The sequence below is a fragment of the Bactrocera tryoni genome, chromosome 4 (assembly GCF_016617805.1).
Source record: "Bactrocera tryoni isolate S06 chromosome 4, CSIRO_BtryS06_freeze2, whole genome shotgun sequence".
NCBI classification, from domain to species: Eukaryota; Metazoa; Arthropoda; class Insecta; order Diptera; family Tephritidae; genus Bactrocera; species Bactrocera tryoni.
This window is the reverse complement of record NC_052502.1, coordinates 22,460,483-22,484,317: the sequence shown is the minus strand read 5'-3', so window position 1 is coordinate 22,484,317 and position 23,835 is coordinate 22,460,483. Positions and strand designations below refer to the sequence as shown.

The window sequence follows — 23,835 nt, the reverse complement described above, 5'->3', positions numbered from 1 at the left end:
TCATCATCCGTTGTCAAGTACATTCTCAGGTACTGCCGACATTCAATAGGTCAATACGAGTAGGCTATATAAAGAGCATTAATAAATAATTACATTTGAAATAAAATTTTTAATTCTTAATTTTTTATTAAAATTTTTCAATTCCAGATTTTTGACTAATTAAAAGTTCATTACTTTTTTTAAGTCCTAACAACATTTATTTTATTTTAATTGTTTGACTATGAACATTAAGCAATTACTTACAACCTTGAGGTTTTTACGGATATTTCTGGCAAACATTTACTGGTTAAAAAATTATTATACCCATCGACGAAGTACATTCGTTCTAAGGAAATTTCGGGGCTTAAGCCAACTACATATCCTGTGGTGACATTGACCAAGTTATGTTTTTCCGTATAGTAAAATACATTTTTTTGACAAAACTCGTTTTTTTTACTCAACATATGTAGTTCCCTGCAAGTGAGGTACAATGAGAATAGCGATTTTCCAACTTTTCAATGTCATTTTTTCCGTGCGACTTGTCCTTTGCTTCAAAATAGTTCATATTTTTGAGGTATGAGAACAGAAAGTAGTCGCTGGGGATCAGATATGAAGAATTACGGGGGAAGCAAAGCAACTCGAAGCCCAATTCACGGATTTTTGCCATCGTTTTACTCACTTGTGACACTGTGCATTGACTTGGCGACACAGCACTTACTTTTTCTTCAATTGCAGCCCATTTTCGGGGATTTCGTGCTGCACACGGTCCAATAATGCTATCTAATATTAATAATTTTTCAGATAGTCAATAAAAACTACTACGAATCAGCGGGTCGTCGTGGTTTTTGGTTAAAGTGAGCTCGCGCGGCACCTTCTTTGAACGATATGATGACCCCGTTCGCTTGATATATTTAGAATGATCTCGAAAAAGTTCACTTTACGATCATCCAAAATTATTTTGTAGACTTTTTTGATATTTTCTTCGGTAACAACTTTTTTTGGGCGTCCACTGCGTTCACAGTCAAGTTTACACCAGCGCATTTTGAAAGCTAGGACTAAAATCAAATCAATTTTCATTTGACCTGTTAGTTTTATCGCGATCCGGAGCTTGTAGAAAAGCTACATTCTTACCCAGCTGGTCTCGTATTGATTAGCCGTTTAGAAAAAAGTGCTTCAAAGCTTCGGAAGTTACATCTGAAGAAACACGTATCTGCCGACTGCCTTAGTTAATAAAAGCTGACCGTCCCAAGAACAAATTGAACTATTGAACTCCTATGGTATATGCGATAGAATAGTGATAAGCGTGGGTTATAATCGATTTTTTATTTTTGCGATCGATTTTTTCGCTCTATACTATAAAAATTTTGTTGAGAGACATCTTCTTTTGGAGTATTATTCTTATGATGGTATCATCAGCTGATTCTTATAATATTTTTGCACTGGAGTCCTATAGGAAGTCTTTAGCAGCTTTATTATAGAATATAAACTAATATTTCCTCTTTCAAATTTTCTTTTTTCTTACAGCCGATGGCATGACATATTCTTTTGGTCTCTTTTATGATGAGTTCCTCACCTACTTCAATGAAGGTTCAGGCTATACGGCCTGGATCGTGTCCATTATGGTGGGCGTTACTTATGCCTCAGGTGCGTAATGTTATAAAGAAACTGTTAAAATTTAGGAAAAAAAATCTTATATTCCCTATATGTGCTTCCTTGATTCACAGGTCCCATCTCGTCATCGTTTGTCAATCGCTACGGCTGTCGAGCGGTCACCATAGCCGGCGCAATATTTGCTGCCGCCTGCATTGTCGCCAGTATCTTCGCGCAGAATGTGCTCACACTCATATTTACAATTGGTATTGGCACAGGCTTCGGACTGGGTCTCATCTATCTGCCAGCCATTGTAAGTGTGACCACATGGTTTGAGGCGCGACGTTCGCTTGCCACCGGCATTGCCGTGTGTGGTTCCGGTTTCGGTACATTCGTATTTGCGCCGCTCACCGAACATCTGATCGGTTCGTTCGGTTGGCGTGGCGCTATGCTCATCATCGGCGGCATTGTGCTGAATTGTATACTATTCGGTGCGCTCTTCCGACCCTTGGAACCGCCAAAACCATCTAAAGCGCAGAAAAGTGATATTATCGACAATAATACAACAAGTGCTGAGCTGAAGCCGTTGAAGTCGGGCACACCGGAGGGTGATCAATATTTACAGTTGCCGCAACGGGCCGACGCGGCTTTGTGTCGCTCGAACAGCGTGGGACACGGCTTCAACAGCAACAATGTAAGTGTGTGAGGAAGTGTGATATTTTACGAAATTTTTAGTTCTCGGTAAATTTAGTGGTTTTAGTTTACTTTTTAAGAAAATTTCTCTGCATATTATTCTAATTGGTTTCTATTCTATTCTCGTCGTTTACGGTGCGCGTGCGCGCGTGTCTCCAACTCACAACAACAACAACATAACCACATATACATACTCAGTTGCGACAGCAGTTGCGTCCCTCGTTGGCGCATTGCCGGATGCTCTCGCTCGACTTGACCATGCTGTTAGCGCAAGTAAAATGTAGTTCGTTCCCAACACTTAACGCTGATTCCCAAACAATCGAAACAGACCTTACTGCACTCCTGTTATATACAAATGTATGTGCCCCACCCAGCACGCTCGCAACTTACAAAATAATACCAATATACATAATCGTACAACCTCTCTTTCTCTCTGCACGCCATCCAAGCACGCTGTGATATCTTTATGAAAACCTCTCCCACAAGTAAAGCTTGCACCCTTAAGGGGGTCTAGTACGCAAATATCTATTTATCCAAATGCTAACACTACCCACCCCCCAAACCCGTGTGATTGTTGTGTTTTCTCTATATCCCCACTTGACGTTTGTTTTTTCCTTTTTGTTTTTGTCATGCGCTTATTGTGGCTTTAAACTAACTATCTTCCTCTCTTCATATATATGTGACACTAGAACAATCAGGCTGTGAGCAATGGCGCCAATGGCAAGATCGCAGCTTCAACAATCGCACAAAGCACGAGCAGCACGGATATGGTGCGTCATCGCAGTCAGCCGCATTTGGATCAGTTAACGCCACCGCATGAGAATTGGGGCAGTGGCACCATGTATCGGCCGGATATCCTGTATCAGGTAGGCACATACACTAAATACTCTTGTATGATATTTTTTACATAATTATTTTGTTGCTTCTAGGGCTCCATCCTCAACATACCGGAGTACACAGCCTCTCGTCAGGATCTTTCCAGCACCGGCATGATGAAGCGTTATGGTTCGGTGCGCCACAGTGTGCGCGGCAGTCAAAATGATGTGAGTAGCAATTCTTTATAAGGCTTTTATTTAGTTTATAGTAGCATTTACATAAATATTTAGACACATAAGTGGAGACTTTTACATTTTTACTCGTTATTCTAAATTTATTAGTTCAATCTGGTAGCCAAAACTTATAAGAATACTCTTGCACGTAATTCCTTAGTAGAAAAGAGAACAGTCCCAGTAATTGCAGTAAGATAAACATGATCACGATTCGCACGTAGATGGGCGTTTCCCACGATAGACCGATGCTGAGCGGAAACATTTCACTAATATAATTTCTTTTCAACTCTTTCTATGTAAATATTTCTAATTTTGAAAAAGTTAATATTATTTTATTATTTATTTTTATTTTTATAATTTTTATTTTTGATCTTTGACGTTTCCTTACAAACTCCTTGCCAACTTTTAAAAATTTCTTATATCACCCAGTAGAATTTTCAGCAATGAGGTTCTCTCCTAAGAAAAAAATGTAATATGTAATAGTATCTGGTTAATAGTCAACCTTCTTCTTCTGTATTGGCGTAGACAGCGCTTAAGCGGTTATTGCTGAGTTTACAACAACGTGCCAGTTTGGCGCCAATCGGATATTCCAATTATAGCCATGTCCGTCTCTACATGGTCTTTCCAACTGAGTGGAGATCTTTCCCTTCCTTTGCTTCCCCCGGTGGGCACTGCGTCGAATAGTTTCAGAGCTGGAGTGTTTTCATCCTTTCGGACAATATGACCTAGTCAGCGTAGCCGCAGTAATCCGCAAATAGTCTCAGAGCTGGAATGTTTTCATCCATTCGGACGACATGACTTAGCCAACCGTATATCTCGTACAGCTAATCGCTCCATCGGCTGCGGTATTCACCGTTGCCAACGCGCAAAGGGCCATAAGTCTTTCGCAGAACTTTTCTATCGAAAACTCGTCACGGCGACTCATCAGTTGCTGTCACCGTCCATGCCTCTGCACCATATAGCAGGACGGGGATGATGAGTGACTTGTAGAGTTTGGTTTTTGTTCGTCGGGAGAGGACTTTACTTCTCAATTGCCCACTTAGCCCGAATTGCACCTGTTGGCAAGACATATTCTACGTTGGATTTCGAGGCTGACGTTGTTGTTGGTGTTGATGCTGGTTCCAATATCGACGACATTATCTACGACTTCGAAGTTATGACTGTCAACAGTGACGTGAGTTCTAAGTCGCGAGTGCGACGACTGTTTGTTTGATAGCTGTTTGTTTGATATCAGATATTTCGTCTTGCTATCGTTCACTACCAGACCCATTTGCTTCGATTCCTTATCCATTGTCGAGGCCAATGGTATCAATATCATCGCCGTAAACTCTTATAGAAGATTGTACCTTCTTTACTAAGATCTGCAGCTCGAATTATTTTCTTCAGGAGTAGATTAAAGAAGTCGGCCGATAAGAAGTCGCCTTGACTGAAACCTCGTTTAGTATCGAACGGCTCGGAGAGGTCTTGCCCCATCCTCACAAAGCTTTTGGTATTGCTCAACGTCAGTTTACACAGCCGCATTAGTGTTTCGGAGATACCAAATTCAGATATAGCGGCCTAAAAGCAGCTTCTTTTCAAGCTATCAAAAGCTGATTTGAAATCAACGAAGAGGAGGTGTTTCTCTTTTTTCACTGGTTTCTTCCAAAATTTGGCGTATGGTGAATATCTGGTCAGTTGTTGATTTTCCAGGCCTAAAGCCATACTGATAAGGTCCAATCAGCTTGATGACGGTGGGCTTTGATCTTTTACACAATACGCTCGATACAACTACGCGATGTTGAGAAGGCTTATCCCACGGTAGTTGACGTAGATTGTGGGGTCTATGTTTTTGTGGATTAGACAGAGCACACTTTCGTCGGACCATATTCTCAAAGAAGCTGATGCATGTTCCTTATCAGTTCATCGCCGCATTATTTGAATAGCATCTATCGGCCCCTCCGCTTTGTTGTTCTTCTAATACTTATTCGCACTTTTTCATGATCCGGCAATAGAACATCTGCTCCATCGTCATCGATTGGGGAATCGGATTCGCTTTCTCCTGGCGTTAGCTTTCATTGCCATTCAACAGGCTAGAGAAGTGTTCCCTCCATAATTTCAGTATGCTTTGGGCATGAGCCACAAGATCGCCTCCATCGAGTCAAGTTTATCATTAAATCACAGATCAATCATATTCCAGGATAGGTAATTGTGGAGATGAAACCTTCCATTGATCCCAAACAATTTTTTTTACCTCAATTTCATATTAAGTTTGGATTAAAGAGAATTTTTTTTAAAGCATCAGATTTCCTCTAATTTGAGTTAATTTATTATTTCTTTCTAAGAAAATTTGCGTTAAAATTGCAAGAACTTTCCGCTTATCTCTCGCATTGTGGAACAAAAATCTGTCAACAAACCATGAGTTTTCATTCACAACGATACGGACCTGATTGCGTCGGTTAAGAAATATTGTTAGAAATGTATGTCTTCCAAAATATCTAATAATGAAGCAGTTCTTCATACTTCCACTTACATTTTCTCTTCCCTTTTCTTCTACCAACTCTCCATTATATATGAATATTTGAGAGGAAAAATTATATTTGCCTTTAACGAGTAATAATGGGTGTTCTTCTATACTTCATTATAAATATATTTATCAAAAAAGGATACTAGGAACTTTTCAAAACTCGTAAAAACCCCATTTTCACCTAGAAGAAAATGTTCTGTGTCCCTATGGATACAAATATCAACAGTAACAGCAAGCTGGATTCATATTCCAAAAGTAGGTAGTAGACTTAAATTTGCCGTTAGTTAAATTAATCTCTTCACAGTTGGCGAAATTAAAACACTATTCCCACCATAGTTTGTATGAAAAGCCAAACTTTCATTATTTTTGAAATATTGTCCAATAATGGAGACACGTTGTTCTATCCTGAACCGCTCATTTAAGCCTAAACTATCAGCTGTCGATTTTATTTAAATCGTTACGTAAATTTTGAATTAGCCTTTATTTATGTTTCGGGTGGCAACTTGTTACTTTTGTTTGTCTATATGTTTATTAAAGGTTTTCGTATTCGTATTTCGTATCAAAAATTATTAAATATTTTGTGAGAAAAAAATACCTGGAAATTATAAATTAAACTCAAAAAATGTAGTTGTTCGTCAATATTTATTTTGTCGCCTTCAAATTAAGCCCTCACCAGATGTAATACACTTATGCCAACGATTTTTCCAGTCCAGTTCCAGCTCCAGTTTTTTTGTTTGAAATATCATTTACATGGAGAATTTAATTACATTTTTCTGGTACTTTTTTGTTCCAATATATGTTAGATACCATTGCTGATCCTCAAAGATAGCGATCACACTTCGATTTCTAAGGACCATCCTTTGTGAATTCCGAAAACTCTTTTAGATGGATATGATGTACAGAAAAACGTCTTGAACCCATCAAAAATTCGCTTATTTCCATTCTCACCAGTGCATTTACAAGCTCCTTTATCCCAAATATTTAGTTTTTTTTATATCTTTAAAAGTATCCCAAAAATTAATTTGCATAATTTTTTATATAAATATTTAATATTTTTCGACCAGTTTGTTTTTTAATTTTTACTAACTACAAGCAGTGCTATAAAATTAATTTCTCATAAGTCACTTAGAAAACAACAATTTACTCATTATTACAAAAGTTTTATAATTATAAATTTAAGACTTTATTTTACAAAATTTAATCTTTCAATAATAAAGTGATTTTCTATAAAACAAATCAATAAAGAGATGCAAACCCCCAAAAAAATATAAAATTTAGTCTTCATGGAGGCAAAAATGGTCCCAAACGTCGTACATATAGTATAGTTTATGTATTATATATCCCAAGAGTATATAGATACTAAGTAAGCTGATGTCAAATAATTATTGTGCTGTAGGTCCTTCAATATAATTGAGCAAAAAGGCATAGAGCCAACGCAAAATGTAGTAGACTATAATTGCACGTAGAATATTGTAGACCCAACGCTTGCTGGAAGGTTGGAAAACATCATTAAGTCCTATAAAAAAATACAAGCTATAATTAACGACTTACATTCTCAATCTCTTCTGCGCAATCGGAATGGTATTTGGATTCTCATTGAGCAAATTTTCACGAATTGAAAAAATCATAGTAGTACAAATGTCAAGGAGTCCTTCGTCGGTTTTGGCACGCGTGATATCGGGCAAAAGATCGAATTCGGTGCTGCAAGTGAAGTTTGACAATAGGAACAATATAAATTTAGAAAGAACAACACCAAAAATATAGAATATTAAGGCATTATATAGTCCAATTTTTTTGAGAGATCCGATCTGCCCTTTCAACCTTACACATTCGAGCAGACTTACCCTTTTGTTGCCTCCGTCATCTCTTCTATATGTGTCATGCCCGGACTATCGTAGGTGTTAAAGAGAAATGGTTTCATAACCTCCAAAGAGATATAGGCCTTACGTACAATACCCATAAGTACCGGTTTGCGTCCAGTAAGCATGATTAGACCGTCCGCCAGCAAAGCAGGCAGTATTTGCTTGGTGAATACCTAGATGTAGAGCATCCAAAAAATATATGATCATACATGAATACGCATACCCTTTTCATACCAAAAATTTGTAGACAAAACGACTATCCGTGTAATGACAAGTGGGCAACATGAAATTCTTTTCAAACGCCGCCTGATACCACAGTCCACCCTCCATAACCTGACACATCTGAAAGAAGGTGTGACTTGACAGTTTCGATGATGAGGACATATAAACGGGCGCTTCAGCAATTGCTCTGTAAAATATGGTTTAGATTTTATTTCATATTTTCTTAAATTTTTTTAATATTTCTTACTTTTTCTGCGCATATTCATTGCCGGCGCGTGCGGCATAGTACAGCATTGTTTTGATACCGATATCTTGTGGTGTGATGTCAAAGCGTGTTGAAAACGACAAGAAGACTGTTTTAAGTATGCCAGCGCCGACTAGTACGAAGAGACCCATAGCACCCATCAAGGTCGGTGGATAACCGGGTATGGGATCGGAGAGAGCATGAAGCACTATTATTTTTGAAAAAAAAAATATTATTGTAAATTTTTTTCTATTGATAGGATTTTATGGAAGTAAAATCGATTATTTAGATTAGTGAACATATATACCATTGATAAAAATTAGGATTTTTCTGACACCATTTTTATAAAAAAATTAATTTATGTTTATCGGGTTGCTTTATTGAAAATAATCGATTACATGAATGAAATTTTAGCAATCCGTTCCTTTTAAACAGATAATTACTATCGATCTAACTATAAATTTCAATTTAGTAAGAAATATGAAATAAAAACCTCTTATTTAATTAGTCGATTTTTTGAACCAACATATATAAATACCGATGTTATTACCAATCGATAAATACTAAATACCGATGTTATTATTAATCGATTAATCGATAAACACTAAGCTTACGCACATACTCTTCACTTATTTTAAAGTCAATACCTCACCTATAGACGGTCTATATATAGCAACCGGCAAACGTTCACGAAAGTCGTTGACCACACTCTCGGCGAGATTCTTCGTGAAAGTGTAAGTGTTCGGGAAGCCAACTGTTAGCCTAGAATAAAATGCATTTATAATAAAAAAAAGTTTACATAAAATTTAACAAACTCGTGAAAACCTACTTCTTTGTTAAATAGTCCAAAGTATCTCGCTTGCTATCATCCTGCAATAGTTTCAAGCACATTCGCCAATCTAATGGTGAATCGTAAAGCTGAAAATGTAAAAATTACACACACTCTTCCTGCGTACAACCTTTAACCCACCACATACCTTCGGTTCGACGCGCTTCAAGTAGGGATTGCTGTAGAACGTTGAGACGTGCATGAACATTTTCAAGTTCTGCAGCTTCTCAGCGAACAGCAGCGCCTCATAGGTGGCGCCCACATTTAGCTTCAAAGCAACGGGTAACGGTTCATCAAAGCGCACAGTCGCTGCGCAATGAAACACGACCGAAACATTTGCCATTAGAGCAATATGCTCTGACGAGATACCCAAATTCGGTAATGCTGCATCGCCTGGTATCGGTATGAGCCGTTCGAACATATGCGGCTTCGTGGCGTGTAATACTTTGAAGATCTATGAAAGTGGAGTGGAGAAGATTCAAACTTTATTTGGGTATTCTTATTGTTGATGCGCAAACCTTCGCCTGCTTTAGCTTCTCCAAACGTTGCTCCACACTCAGATTTTTCTTGGTACGCAGTAGTATATAGACTTTTCGCACATCACAGGAGCGCAATAGTTTCTCAATCAAAGATTTGCCAACGGCGCCTAGTTTATTTTATTTTAATTATTTTTCGAAATGAACAAAATACAAAAATTTGCACTGTACATGGAGTAATGCCTTTCCACTTACCCGAACCGCCAGTCACAAATATCTCCGTATTCGCGTAGAATTCGTGTATCATTTTGAAATATTGTATTATCTCTCCACTTTTTCGAAATCTTGTCTGAAATTCCAAAAACGCTTACTTACTATGCTTCTGTGGCAACTTGAAGCACTTTTCGGTGTCCTTATTCAATTTATTTTGTATTTTTCTTTTCCCTGCTGCTTACTACCACGCACTTGGAGATCTCTTCCAGTACTATCCCTCAAGTTTCGAATAAAATAATTGCCCAACCCCGAATCAAACGTACAATGAACGTTTCGAAATGTTTGCATTTTGTATTTTACATTAATTCTGATAAAATTGTATTTGGTTTTGTTTATTTGAAGGTACGAAGGTTCACGTTCAAGTGTAATATTCAACTTCGTTGTTCTTTATTTGGGTATAATTCCAATAGCATGCATATAAATTATTTATTTCCGTTTTTATTTTAGTCTAGGCGAATTAAAAATTGACTTATCGTTTTTATATACATATGTACATATAGTACATTCTTCTTTAGCTAAATAATTTGGGCATAAATTAGTAACGAAAATCCTGCACATACAATGTTTGTCTTTAAATTGCATAATAAATATGTCACATGCGCCTATTTGGTTTAATTGAGTAAGGGGTGCATATGTAAAACATATTTTGTCGTATGTGAATGAACTAATTTATGTATTTAATTATGTTACTTACACATGTATATCATGCAAATTATGTATAGAAAAAACTTAAAAATTTGTTCATAAGCTTAATTTTTGAAACATAGCTTTAAAATTTTTACTTGTTTTCATATAATGCAATAAAAGTTTAGTAATTTTTGAAAGTCTCCAAAAAAGTGTATAGAATTTCAAAGTCTACAAATCACTTAATTCCAAAAATTTGAATGTAGATTTGCAATATAAAATATTTTCAAAGCATTCCCCAGTTTTAAAGAGTTTCGAAGATCTTCAGTTTGTAGAGCGCTGTTTTTATACGTACATATGTACATACATACGTTCAATTTCATTAGTGTATATTTAAGTTTAATCCGAATAGCTCGCATATAATTATTTATCTCCGTTTTATTTAAGTCTAGTCGAAATAAAAATTTACTTTGCCTCTTTTATATACGAAAATAAATAAGTAACGAATACACCACACATTTGGTTCCCTTTAAATTGCATAATAAATATGCCAGGTGCGTCAATTTGGTTTAATTGGGAAAGGGGTGCATATGTAAACTTATTTTATTATACGTGAATGAACTATGTAATTTATGTATGTATTTAGGTTACTTACATATGTACATATGTACATACATTATGTAAATTTTAAAAATATCAAAACATATACATTTATACGAATTAAGTATTTTGAAGCTTTTTGAATTTTTGAAAGAACGAAAATTTTAACAAGTCATCTTATAATGCCATAAAAGTTGTTTTTGAAAGTCTCCAAAACAGTGTAGAGATTTTGAAAGTCTACAAATCACTTAATTATTGAAATTTTAGTGTAAATTTTCAATATAAAATGCTTCCTAGAAAGATTTGAAAGTCTCTAATTTGTAGAGTGTTGTTTTTAGTTCGGAATTGAAATTTAGCAGTGATAACTAAAAGTATGAAAAATATGAAGAATTCCAAACATACATACATAACACCAAGTTTTAATACGCTGAACATAACCATGGTACTATTTAATAGCTCCTTACCAAAATCCCTAAATCTCCAAAAGTGGAGAGTTTTTAAAAACGTCATAAGAACATTAAATTAATTTATATACATATATGTATTATTTTACAATAACCTTATTGTCAATAATATATTTGTACTTCCTTAAAGTACCTTTAGATGCATCATTTACATTAATATCTACATATGTATGTATGTATGTATGTATGTATATAAACACTACTCGATTTTGACACTTATCTTTATATTAATAAGAAATTTCCGATATTTTCCACAATCTTGTTTACAGGTAAGAATAAAATGTTGCGGCTGCATCAGCTGCTCCCAAGAGACCCACGACACTTTCGTCGAAATGATGAATTTCTCGTTGCTAAAAGATGCCGTCTTCATGGTATTTGCACTGTCGAACTTCTTCACCAGCATCGGCTTCAATGTGCCCTACATTTACATAGTCGCTCAGGCCAAAACGCTCGACATCAGCAGCGCTCAGTCCAGTTACCTGATTGCCACAATCGGTGTGGCCAACACCGTGGGCCGCATAGTGCTCGGCTACTTGGCGGACAAGCCATGGGTCAATCGTTTGTGGGTGTACAATGCCTGTCTGACGGTGTGCGGCATCTGTAAGGACACAAAAAGAAATAATTAAATTGAATTGTACATTAACATATATTAATTTGCAGGCACTGCGCTATCACCGCTCTGCAGCGGCTTTTATACGCTCGCTGCTTATTGTGCCGCTTTCGGTTTCACCATCGGCGCCTACGTGGGCCTAACCTCCGTCATATTGGTCGATTTGCTCGGTTTGGAGAAGCTGACCAACGCTTTCGGTTTGCTGCTGCTCTTCCAGGGCATTGCTTCATTCATTGGGCCACCAATTGGCGGTATGTAATATTTGTAATATTTTGTTGGATTTTTTCTTGAGTTTATGTTACTTTATTAATTTATTTGGTTCTGTGTTTCAGGCTGGATGTATGACATCACCAATTCATACGGACCCGCCTTCCTCATGGCCGGCATCACAATCGCCATCAGCGGCCTCATGCTCTTCGTCATTCCACCGCTGCAAAGGCACCTCGAGTCCAAGGCTAAGCAGAAACAGCAGATTACCGTTACGCGCAGTTAATGTGGTCCTTAGCCCCTGAGACCTGAGACCTAGCCAGGCGCAAGTTCTCTCTGCCTGCTTGCACGATTTGGCTGCGATTTTTTGTATGTTTTTCATTTGCTTAGGCGTCTTTTTAGACTTGTTTAGAAGTTAATATATATCTATATATATGTAAATATGCAAACAGTTGTAATTTACTATATAGCAATGTATATATGTGCACTCATACAAACACATACATATGTAGTTATGTTTGTGCAGGAAGTGACCTTTGCGGCGCAACACAAAAATAGGGAAACAATTCTGCCTTTAATATTTATGTAATATGTAGTACATATAGTATGTAATCTGTAATATAAATGTATGCCTGCATAACTGTAAATTTTTTAAATTACATATAAGCAACAAGATACACACACATACATACATATGTACCTATTAGGATCTTCAAATTTACTCTGTCGTTGAAAGTGCAATGAATTTAGTCATATTTTACTATTGTTTTTGTTGTAAGCTTATAAGCAAAACTGTCATACAAACATATGAATCTTACAAAAACATATGTAAGCGCAGCACCTGAAGAATTTAATATTTCTAAGTGTTAAAATACTATTTTAATTGAAATCTTGTCGAAAATAATAATTTTCTTTAAAAAAATTTAAAAAAAAATATAACAAAAATATTCAACAGAACTATAGTATAAACGCTCAGGTTTACATATCAAATGCTCAAACTGAATGTATAAGAATTATAAACGGTATTCATAAATTGTTATCAAATATAATAAGCTTACATATCTAATATTAAAATCAAGTGCTCAACATTAAAAAAACAGTTTCAATTAAAAAACTTATAAATATAAAACACATAATGAAAAATAATTAATAAATTTAAAAATTAAAAAAAAAAATTAATAGAACTTAAAAAAAATTAAATTTATACTATTAATTTTTTTTTAATTTTATAAATTTAATAAATTTTTTTTTATTTTTAAGTTTATTAATTATTATTTTTATTAATTTTTTTTTATTATACGTAATTCTATTATTTTTTTATAAAAGTTTGTTTAAAATTATGTATATAATTTTTTTTTAATTAATTCAAAAATGTAAGTTATACCAAAATTAAGTGGCAATACTATAAACACAACTTAATTATGTTCATATTCTATAAAATAGAAACAATTTTTATTAAATAAATAGATAATTAGAAAAATATATAACAAAAATATTACACTTCTTAACTTAACGGTTATGAAAAGGTAAGTAAAAATATAATATATATTTTTCTTACGTCACAAAGCCATTTTCGCAAATCACTAGCCTATTCGGTTAGTTATGGCGCTGATATAAAATGTATTTTATTAAAAAAAAATTTAAAAAAAAATAATAATTTTGTAAAAAAAATTAATTATGTTTTATAAAATATGCATACACAAGCAAATTTGTGCAAAAATCCATTCACCAGTCACCAAAAATGCATTTAAATAACTCACCCAATCCGCATGCACAAATCGCATCTGGTCACCCCAGCGGCCAAAAAATTATTTTCGCTGAATTTCATTTTGGTCGATTTCCACCAGGCGCGCAAAGTGGCGCAGTAAGTGGCTGCTGCAAAAATTTTAACTGCTTCTATAGCATACCCAAAAGGCGCAAGCCGAACTGCGCTGCCGACTTCCGCAAGAGTGACCGCAATAACCGGAAGTTAGCAATAATTGCTTATAACTTCGTTAATTTTGCACCGATTGCGTGCGTTGAAGCAGCTAATGAAAGAGCAAGCATGCAGCTAGCAGATTAGTGCGACAGCAATATTAAGAAAGCCAAACTGAAAGTAATATTTAAAAGCAAACTCGGCAGTGACACTTTCAAAGTAAAATTCACAATTTGACAACTTAAACGTTATATGAAGACACCTTTCAATGATATTTCTCAAAAAGAACAAAAGCAAGTGCTCTGCGCTGAAAATCAGACATACAAAGTTATTATTTAAAGAAATACTTTAAAATAAAGCAAATTATTATGATATTTTTAAAATATAATTTGCCAGAACCACATATGAGATGAAAGCAAGCAACCACCGGTAAACGCTGCTCGCTTGTTCAAGCTTTTATTTGCGGGTCAAATTATGAAAATCGATTGAGTTTTGCATGAACTACGCAAGTATGTTAGAAATGTGTAAAATGCAAGGTGACACTGCTATACCGACCTGCTGACAGGATGTTGATTTGCGCCTTGGAGGTATGCTACAGCAAATAATAATATTTTTGCACCAGCAACCTACTGAGCCGTCCTGGTTGCCTGGTGGAATGCGATGTTTGTGATTTCAACGAAAAATTTTGTGAAATGCACCTGAGTGACCAGATTGCAACTTTTTGAGTGATTCGAAGAAAAATTAACTAATTTTGTTTATTTTGGCATCGACTGAAGGAGGTTTTATTAAAATTAAATTAAATGACTAAAGCGAGGTAGTTTCAAATATTTTTTGCATATTTAGGCTAAACTTTAAGGAGTATTTTATTTCCACCTTCAAAAATAGCACATACATACTTACAGTATAATCATTGATGACATCATAATTAATGAGAGAAATTTTTGAGTTTCACTGGTAACTATATTTTATTTTATATTTGAAAATAATTATTTCCTTTAACATTTCAAAGTGGATTGAAAAATAAAACCAAATAATATTTGGCTATTATTATTATTACTTTCTTTTTAGCTTTATGAAGTTTGAACAATTTGTAAACTAATATTCTTGTTTGCGCTTGAATATTTAAACCTCTTAATACTCTATCGTAACCTATAATTTTTTTATCCTTAAGCAATTTGCATCAAAAACTCACGATTTAACTACGTAAAATAATAAGTTTATGATTATTAATAATGAAATATGCATTTTTTAAAAAATATACATATGTAGATAATAATTTTTTTATAAGATATTTAATTTATTTAAAATAGGTCAATTGTGAAGTCCCTGGGCTGACACACCTAGAAGATGACGCTCCTAAAATTACATTCATATGATTTTTAGTTAGCCTTTAAAAGGCGCGGGTACAAATTTGATAGCTGTCAAATGATTAGCTTGTGTTTATTGGATCATTTGATGGACGAAATCGCCAAAAGACGGCCGCATTTGAAGAAAAAAGTGCTGTTTCACTGAAACAATGCATTGTGTCACAAGTTAGTAAAAACGATTCATGAATTGTAAATCGAATTGCTTCCTCATCCATCGTATTCTCCAGATCTGGCCCCCAGCGCCTATTTTTTGTTCTCAGCTCTCAAAAGATTGTTGCTTCCCAGCGAATTTTCGTCGAATGAAGAGGTAATCACCGAAACTGTGGACCACTTTGAAGCAAAGGTCAAATCGTACTACAAAAATGGTATCAAAATAATGGAGGGTCTTTCATCTATGTAGAACTCTTAGAAGAAACTATCTGGAATAAAAAAAAAACAAATTTCGCTTAAAATATTCATTTCTCTGTGATAGGTCGGGTATTTTTCAAATCACCTGTTAAATATTGGGTTTTTCAATAGGGACGCTACAGAAGTCGACCGATTGGCACAGCAAACGATGCCATATTTTTTCCCGCTCTTTGGAACTTTTTTCTTCAATAATGTTTGCCGTTTCATCATAGAAAGATACGCAATCCAATAATTAGTTGAAATTATTAAAACTTACTACCGAAATTCAGAGCAATGCGTCCAATTTAAGGGCGTCATAATCGTTCTGACAGCTTAACAATTGAGCGTCTAGTGGAAAAATTTAATCTATAGGCACAGTACAAAATGTTTCTGTGCCAGTGAATCAAAGAAGTGCCCCTAGTGTCGTGAATATTGCTGTCGCTAGCACATCTATTGAGGAAAACGGATTTTCATCGAAAAATCATTTTCAGCGATGAGGCTCATTCCTAGCTGCTCAGGCAGCTATTCATACGTACTCCATGAGTCAGCATTGTCTCCCGAAAAAATTACGGTTTGGTGCGGTTTATGGGCCGGCGGCGTCATTTGGCCGTACTTTTTCCGTGATGATCAAGACCGGCACCTTAGTGACAATGGGAATCGATACCGCTGAACAATAACCGAATGTTTTTGATCCGAATTGAATGATATGGACTTGGACAATATGTGGTTCCAACAGGACGGCGCCACAAGCCACACAGCGAATGTCGCAATCGATTAATTGAAAACCAAGTTTGGTGAACGTGTTATCTCACGAAATGACCCAATCAATTGGCCGCCTCGGACGTGCGATTTGACGCTGTTAAACTATTTCTTGTGGGGTTACGTCAAGTCTATGGTCTATGCCAGCAAGTCAGAGATGATTGATGAACTTCGTACGAATATCGAACGTGAATTTGCAACAGTATCGGCCGATTTATGCTTGAAAATCGTCGAAAATTGAGCTCAGCGTCTGGCCTTCTGCAAGCGTGCCCGTGGTGGCCATGGTGGCTATGCAAAAGAAATCGAGTTCCGTACATACTAGCATCGAATATACTTTTCATTCACATCCCAAACTTTTGTAGAAATATTCTCTATCAAAATCTATAAACTTTCGTATGCGCTTGAACCATTTGTCGAAGAACTTTTGTCATTCTGTATCTCCGAAACATGCGTCCGCATAATCAAGTCTCGAAAAACCTTGACCTCTCAGTTTATTTTTTACGAACGCGTATAAAAAGAAGTCAGGACTATACGTAGACTCATCAAATCGATGTTCTGAGTGTCCAAAAATGTAGTTGAAGCATGGTCCGTCTTCAGCTGTAGATTTTCCTGATTTCTTGAAATACAACTGACAAACAAATGGTTGAGTACCATCCACAATTTTCTGTTCTGTGTCGTTCAAGTTCTAGTTTTAACATTTCTCTCGATCAATCGACACAAAGCCTTTTTTTGAGCGATATACAAATTGTGTAGGATCCAAAGTGAACAGATTTTTTGCTCATGCAATATTCAATGTATGCTGGTCCCATTAATGCCTATGGTTGTCTCAATCTCACGAAAAGTCGCATGATGGTCTTTCGGTTTACACACAGCATCAATAGTTTTGGAGAAGTCCTTCACGAAATTCGTCTTGGAAAGATTTACGGTCTCTCGACCGAATGCACCATACCATCGATGATCACTGTTTCATGATGGAGCTGCTTTATTAAATCGATAATTGAACTAAGGTCATCAATGCACTCCAATTCCATTTTTTGACCGAGATGAATATTTTAAGTTACTTTAAATAACACAAACAGAGCTCGTATGGCAAAAGGTTCTAAGTGGTTGCCAAATCACGAGATGTACCGTATTTGTTGATCGATGTGCTATCGGCTGGGTGTACAAGGTCTGTCGCAAAAGAAACAGAACTTTTTAAATAAAACTGTTTCTGGTGGCGCCACCTATTAGTGGGTATATAATCAAGTCTCGAAAAACCTTGACCTCTCAGTTTATTTTTTACGAACGCGTATAAAAAGAAGTCATTCGGTGCCAATTCAGGACTATACGTAGACTCATCAAGTCGATGTTCTGAGTGTTCAAAAATGTAGTTGAAGCATGGTCCGTTTCCAGCCGTAGATTTTCCTAATTTCTTGAAAAAAACTGACAAACAAATGGTTGTGTACCATCCACAATTTTCTGTTCTGTGTTGTTCAAGTACTAGTTTTAACATTTCTCTCGACCAATCGACACGAAACCTTTTTTTGAGCGATAGACAAATTGTGTAGGATTCCACGTGAACAGATTTTTACAGTCAAATGCTCGTGCAATATTCAATGTATGTTGGTCCCATTAATGCCTATGGTTGTCTCAATCTTGCAGTTTACGCACAGCATCAATAGTTTTCAGAGGAATAACTGATTTTGGAGAAGTCCTTCATGAAATTCGTCTTGGAAAGATTTACGGTCTCGACCGAATGCACCATACCATCGATGATCACTGTTTCATGATGGAGCTGCTTTATTAAATCGAAAATTGAATTAAAGTCATCATTCCAATTCCATTTTTTGACCGAGGTGAATATTTTAAGTAACTTTAAACAACACAAATAGAGCTCGTATGACAAAAGGTTCTAAGCGGTTGCCAAATCACGAGATATAACAATATCTATGTAGGAGCCTTTAGCTTAGATATACCGTATTTGTTGATCGATGTGCTATCGGCTGAGTGTATATTGGATATATCGGTCAATATATGAAATTTTTAAATATTTAAAATGATTTCGTCCTCATGATTCTCTTTATACTATGCTCATCAGTTAGCCTGTGGGATATATCTTAAATTATTCAGGCAACTTAAATGATAATTGGTTCACCATTTCTTCTAATAACGAACATGGATTCTATATCTAACATCTTTTAGCTTTGCAGACTCCTTAAAATTCGCTGAACGAATTCTGTTTCTTTGTTCTCCTTCCCATCTCCTTGTAATATACGAAATATTTGGTATATGTATTATACTCATACGTCTAATTGTTATAAAGTTATTATTTGAATACTCTTTGTGTCTGCATTTCGTGTGTTATTGTCATAATTTTGCTCAAATAATATTTTCAATTATTAAAAAGGTATTTGTCATTTTCAAGGGAAAGCGCCATGAAAATTTGGCAAGCAGACATAATTATTGAAAAATGCATGTGAAAATAATATGTTTGTATATTAAGGTGGAGCAACAATATAGAAAATAATGTTTGAAGCAAGTTAAAAACTATAAGCACGTAATTTGGTTAACGATTGAAAATAGTAAGGCATGTCGTACAGGCCAAATTTTGGTATCAATTTAGTACTGAAAATCATAAGTAATATATTTAAATTTTTTATATATATATCTTTAGTATTAAAAAACTAAAAATTATTTTTAAAAATATTTTATTGCCATACCTTAATCAACTACACACTAATTAATATTTATTAGCAATATCTATGAGACTGAAATTCTAATTAATTTTCTAAGTCACCCACTATTTTATTTTAGAATTCACCAGACAATAGCCCAGACTCTCGTTATTTGAATTTCCTGCTCAGAACATGCTTTACATACGCGAGCGCTTGCGTTCATAGACACACTGGGTTAATCAAAATTGCAGCCAGCGCCCAGACATGCCACCATTTAATATGCAATTGTGTCTTCCTCGTTGAAATTATGAAATATATTTTTATTCATTAGTTGTAAATTTTAATTACGTTGCAAAGTGCCAATGTTGGGGTGGTAATTTTCAGCTTTTCTTGCATTTATTTTCGGCCTTTTTCACCGTCTGCACGAACTCGTTGCTATTTTCGACCGTGTGCCACAATTTCTTTGATTTCAATCAGGGCTACATTAATCATTTGCAACTGTAAGTACTTATTTCTGGTGCCAAGTAGAATGGAGGGAAGCAATATGCAGAGGTGTCATAAGGGTTTTCTGGGAAAATAAGAAATTTAGAAAGAAAGAATTAATAAACAATTTTAGGGCTTCAAGGGAACTCAAATCAAAACTGTAACAACGGGGCCTATTTGAAGACGTAATTTCTTCTGGATGACATAATTCTTTTTATGGAAAATATAGAAATAATTTCGATAAAACAGATACCTAACAATTTTCTTATTAAAACTAGAATAACAACCCGAATATTTGCTTATTCCCTACACGGCACAGCAAGTGTCCCACAACCCACATAACAATCTGCATTTTCATTGAGAATTAAGTTATGCACATGTATGTGCGTGTGTGTGTTGTTGTCGACGCTTTTGCATTGCTGCATTTGTTGCGATTATCTGCGAAAATCTTTGCGCCCAGTTTACGAGGTACTCAACGCGAACACAACGAACGTGAACATTGTTGCATAGTGTCCGATTCTAAATGCCTGCTGACAGATTTATTAAGCGTTGCAGTAGCAAGTAATACTAACCATTTGGCATAATACCAAATTCTTTGACTTTTCTGCGTTTATTTAGTTGGTTTTAAGGTATTTTATGATTGAGGAAATTGTGTGTTATTAACAAAAAAATATATATTTTTAATAAAATGCAGAATAGTAGGTACATAAAGGCAAATAAACTCAATAAATTTAATTGCAAAACAGTTTCGAAGACGAGACATTTTCGAATTAAAAGTAATCAATTTTATTTAATTATTTTGAAAAACAAAAATTTAATTTTCTGTACGAAATTTTAATTTGCAAAAATATATATTTTTTTCAAACGTATAATTAATACTTAAATACGATTTTATATTTTTGTTAAATAAAATTATTATTTTTTATTTATCAATGTTGTAATTTGATGCATGTTATAGGAAAATATGTTAATAATACTTAGCTTTTTTTTATAAAATTATATTTATGTTCGGTTATGTTGAAGTTTTGGGTAGTCGAAAAAGTCTTTTCGTACTTCTAAACAAAATTCAACTTATTTTTTTATATTTATACTAACTAATAAATACACAAATATGTACCATTTTGGTCGACCACTTTTTGCCATTTTTTCGAAAGAGACATTATTCCATCAGTATACAACTTTAATCAGTGTAAATCGAAATTTCGAGATTTCCAGAAGGAAGCGAGCGAACCATTATTGTGTTACAAGAACAACATCGTCTCCATAAACTTCGCAAATTTCATTGGTGGCTTGCGTCGCATTCTTCCCTTTTCTATACAAAAATTTCAAAATATAGCGAATTTTTTCATTATTTTCACTCATTTTTGAACAGCTGTAACTTTTCTTCAACTTCCCCGAATTTAATTTTTGGTTAAATTAAGCTTAATCTCACTGTTCCAACACTATATGGTACCCAATGTGATTGGTAGCACTGGATATATAGCTTTGAAACGACATCTATTGACAAACTACGAAAAGACTTTTTCGACTACCCCATATTTTTTAAATATTTCCACTAATTTTTTTGGATCTTCCTAATCATTTGTAACTCTATTTATAATATTTCTGCAAGTTTGTTCAGTGTAATATTTATTATTTTATTATTATTTCTTATAATTATTGGAAAAAATTGAATTTTTAGTTTCTTTCCATTTTCCTTTAAATGTCTTCCATTATTTCTCTAATTAAATTTTTTAAATTATTTTTTAATAATTTTAATAACTTAATTTTTTCAATTATTTTAAGGTTTTTTGGCACTTTCTTATTGTTTATTACTTTATTTATAATATTTACGCAGTTTTTTTCTTATTTATTTTAGACCCTTTTATAATTATTGAAAAATTTAGGTTTTTTCTTCCATTTGCATTTAAATTACTTTCATTTTTATTATATGAGTAGAGTTTTACTTTTTTGGTTATGTTTAAATTTTGCTTATTTTTCAAATTTAATGTTTTCATTATTTTTAAATTATTTTAGTTCTTTGACTTACAACTTCAATTTTTCTTTCTTTTTAAGTATTTCGCATTTCTTTTTGGCCCTTTCTAACCGTTTTTTAGATTATGTATAATTTGTTTCTCTTTGCTTCATTTAAGTATTATTTTAATTGTTTTTATAATTACTTAAAAATACTGAAATTGTATTTTTTTTTAATTTTAATTAAATATTTTAATTATTATTATACTATATATAGTATAGCTCGATATTATATTATTATATGAATTTTTCTTTGAGTATTCCAAAATTATTATATTTTTTTCTTCTAGGTATTTTAATAACTTGTTTTATATTCACGAAATTTGTTTCCCATAACTCGTTTTTCAAATAAGTGAGATTAAATTGTTAAAAACAATATTTTCAATTAGTTTAATCAAATAAGTACAATTTAATTTTTCAAGTTAATTATTTGATTTTTTTATTTTTTTTTTATATATCACTTTTTTATCTTTAGAAAATTTTTTCCAATTTTTTTAGCAAACAAGTTTTTTTTTTTCAAGTAGAATTTTAAAGCTTCTTTATGACATGCTTTCTTTTGTTTTAATTTTTTAATATTTTTACTACCTTTTATTTCTATTTTTCTAATTTTTTAGCAAATAAATTTAATTTTTCAAGTTTTTTATTTGTGTTGTTTGTTTTTAGTTGTTTAATTACTTTATTATAAACGAAAATTGTTTCAATATTTTTTATTTTTTTTTTTAATTAAGTAAAATATCTTTTTGCATTAGTATTTTTTTAAATTATTCAGAAATTTTTTCTTTCACGATTTTGTTGTCAAATAAGTAAAATATAATTTTTGAAGTTATTTACCTGATTTTTTTTTATTTTTTTATAATGTTTCTTTTTTATTTTTCTAAAAGTGGTTCCATTTTCTTATCAAAAAACATAATTTATTTTTTAAATTGAGTTTTTACAGTATTTATTGTTATGTTTATTCTATAATATTTTTTTTTTAATTTTCATTTAGTTTTTATTTTTAGATTTTTTTCTAATAAATAAAATTATATTTTGAAGTTATTTATTTATATATATTTTATTTATTTATTTTTTTTTTATTTCACGAAAAGATTTTCAATAATTTTTGTTTTTTTTTCAAATGTTGAATTTTTAAGTTATTTATTTCTATTATTTTTTAATTTCTTTTGTTATTACATTTTGTTTTTATTTCATTTTAATTTTATCTTTATTTTAATTCTATTTTTTAAATTACTTTTTTAATATTTTTACAACACTTAAAATCAATAATTATTTGACTTTCTTGAAATAAAAAGGTTAATTTTATTTACTCTGAAATTAATAAAAAACATTAATTTTTCGTTTCCAAAAATTTATATTAATAATACATTATATATTTGATTTGTATTTTATTTCTTCCTTTACCTTTGATTTTTTTTTAACAAATAAAAATTAATATGTATTTATTTCACCGACTAATTCTTGCATTTAATAAAAATAAATAACTTTTTTATTTTTTATCAATATATTTTTGTTTATTTTTTATTTTAGTTATTTTCAAACGTTTCTTTTTTATTATTTTTTTTTAATTTGATAAAAATTAAAACCAGTAAATGACTGTTTTTAAGAAACTTAAATCGTTTATTTTATTTGCACTGAATCAAATAATAAAACACTGAGAATGTCATAATTATATAAAATTGATGTATTTTTAGTTTTTATTTAAACTCAAAAAAATGACTTTATATTTTATTCCTTTTTTTCTTATAAATATTTTTTTTGTTAGACTTTTAAAAGGTATAATTATTATTTTTTATTTCAACAACTTTTGATAGATAATTTTTGCTCTTTAAAAATAATAAATAAAATTATTATTCTTTATCAATATATTTTCATTTTTTTTTTAGCAATTTTAAAAATTTTTGTTCATTTAATTAAATAAAAATTAAAAGCAATAAATCATTAACATATTAAAAAAAATTTATAATTTTTTATTTCGCAAAATTCGTCGTTAGTTTCTTTTTTGTAGTTTCATTTATTAAAAACCAAATTTTTT

At 33.0% G+C, this 23,835-nt stretch overlaps 2 protein-coding genes across 7 annotated transcripts in view; one reads left to right on the top strand and one right to left on the bottom strand.

Annotated features, from left to right (window-relative positions):
* The window catches only part of LOC120775094 (monocarboxylate transporter 5), a 49,793-nt gene extending 36,733 nt beyond the window's left edge, over window positions 1-13,060 (top strand). For 4 of the 6 annotated variants that reach the window (XM_040105095.1, XM_040105098.1, XM_040105096.1 and 1 more), the window contains 8 exons: window positions 1,504-1,623; window positions 1,704-2,263; window positions 2,461-2,619; window positions 2,952-3,128; window positions 3,192-3,305; window positions 11,678-12,008; window positions 12,069-12,269; window positions 12,351-13,060. In XM_040105095.1, coding sequence (XP_039961029.1) covers window positions 1,504-1,623; window positions 1,704-2,263; window positions 2,461-2,619; window positions 2,952-3,128; window positions 3,192-3,305; window positions 11,678-12,008; window positions 12,069-12,269; window positions 12,351-12,511 — 1,823 coding nt within the window. In that variant the 3' untranslated portion in view covers window positions 12,512-13,060. The remainder of the gene's footprint in view (window positions 1-1,503; window positions 1,624-1,703; window positions 2,264-2,460; window positions 2,620-2,951; window positions 3,129-3,191; window positions 3,306-11,677; window positions 12,009-12,068; window positions 12,270-12,350) is intronic. The other 2 variants (XM_040105100.1, XM_040105101.1) reach the window with 2 other exon arrangements.
* On the bottom strand, window positions 7,164-9,754 carry LOC120775095 (fatty acyl-CoA reductase wat). The gene is made up of 10 exons (XM_040105102.1): window positions 9,703-9,754; window positions 9,490-9,617; window positions 9,120-9,425; window positions 8,972-9,060; window positions 8,795-8,904; window positions 8,146-8,350; window positions 7,911-8,085; window positions 7,659-7,849; window positions 7,366-7,515; window positions 7,164-7,302 (listed from the first exon to the last, which is right to left on the bottom strand). The coding sequence occupies exons 1-10, from the start codon at window positions 9,752-9,754 to the stop codon at window positions 7,197-7,199; spliced, it is 1,512 nt and encodes a 503-aa protein (XP_039961036.1). The 3' UTR covers window positions 7,164-7,196.
* Window positions 13,061-23,835: the final 10,775 nt, after the last annotated feature.

What these genes read in the sequence shown, in the direction of transcription:
- LOC120775095 (XM_040105102.1), bottom strand. Translation starts at nt 9,754, where the DNA reads ATGATACACGAATTCTACGCGAATACGGAGATATTTGTGACTGGCGGT. An exon ending in ATTTGTGACTGGCGGTTCGG is followed by an intron (nt 9,618 to 9,702) that starts GTAAGTGGAAAG and finishes AAAATAAACTAG; the next exon opens with GCGCCGTTGGCAAATCTTTG. An exon ending in AGAAGCTAAAGCAGGCGAAG is followed by an intron (nt 9,426 to 9,489) that starts GTTTGCGCATCA and finishes CCACTTTCATAG; the next exon opens with ATCTTCAAAGTATTACACGC.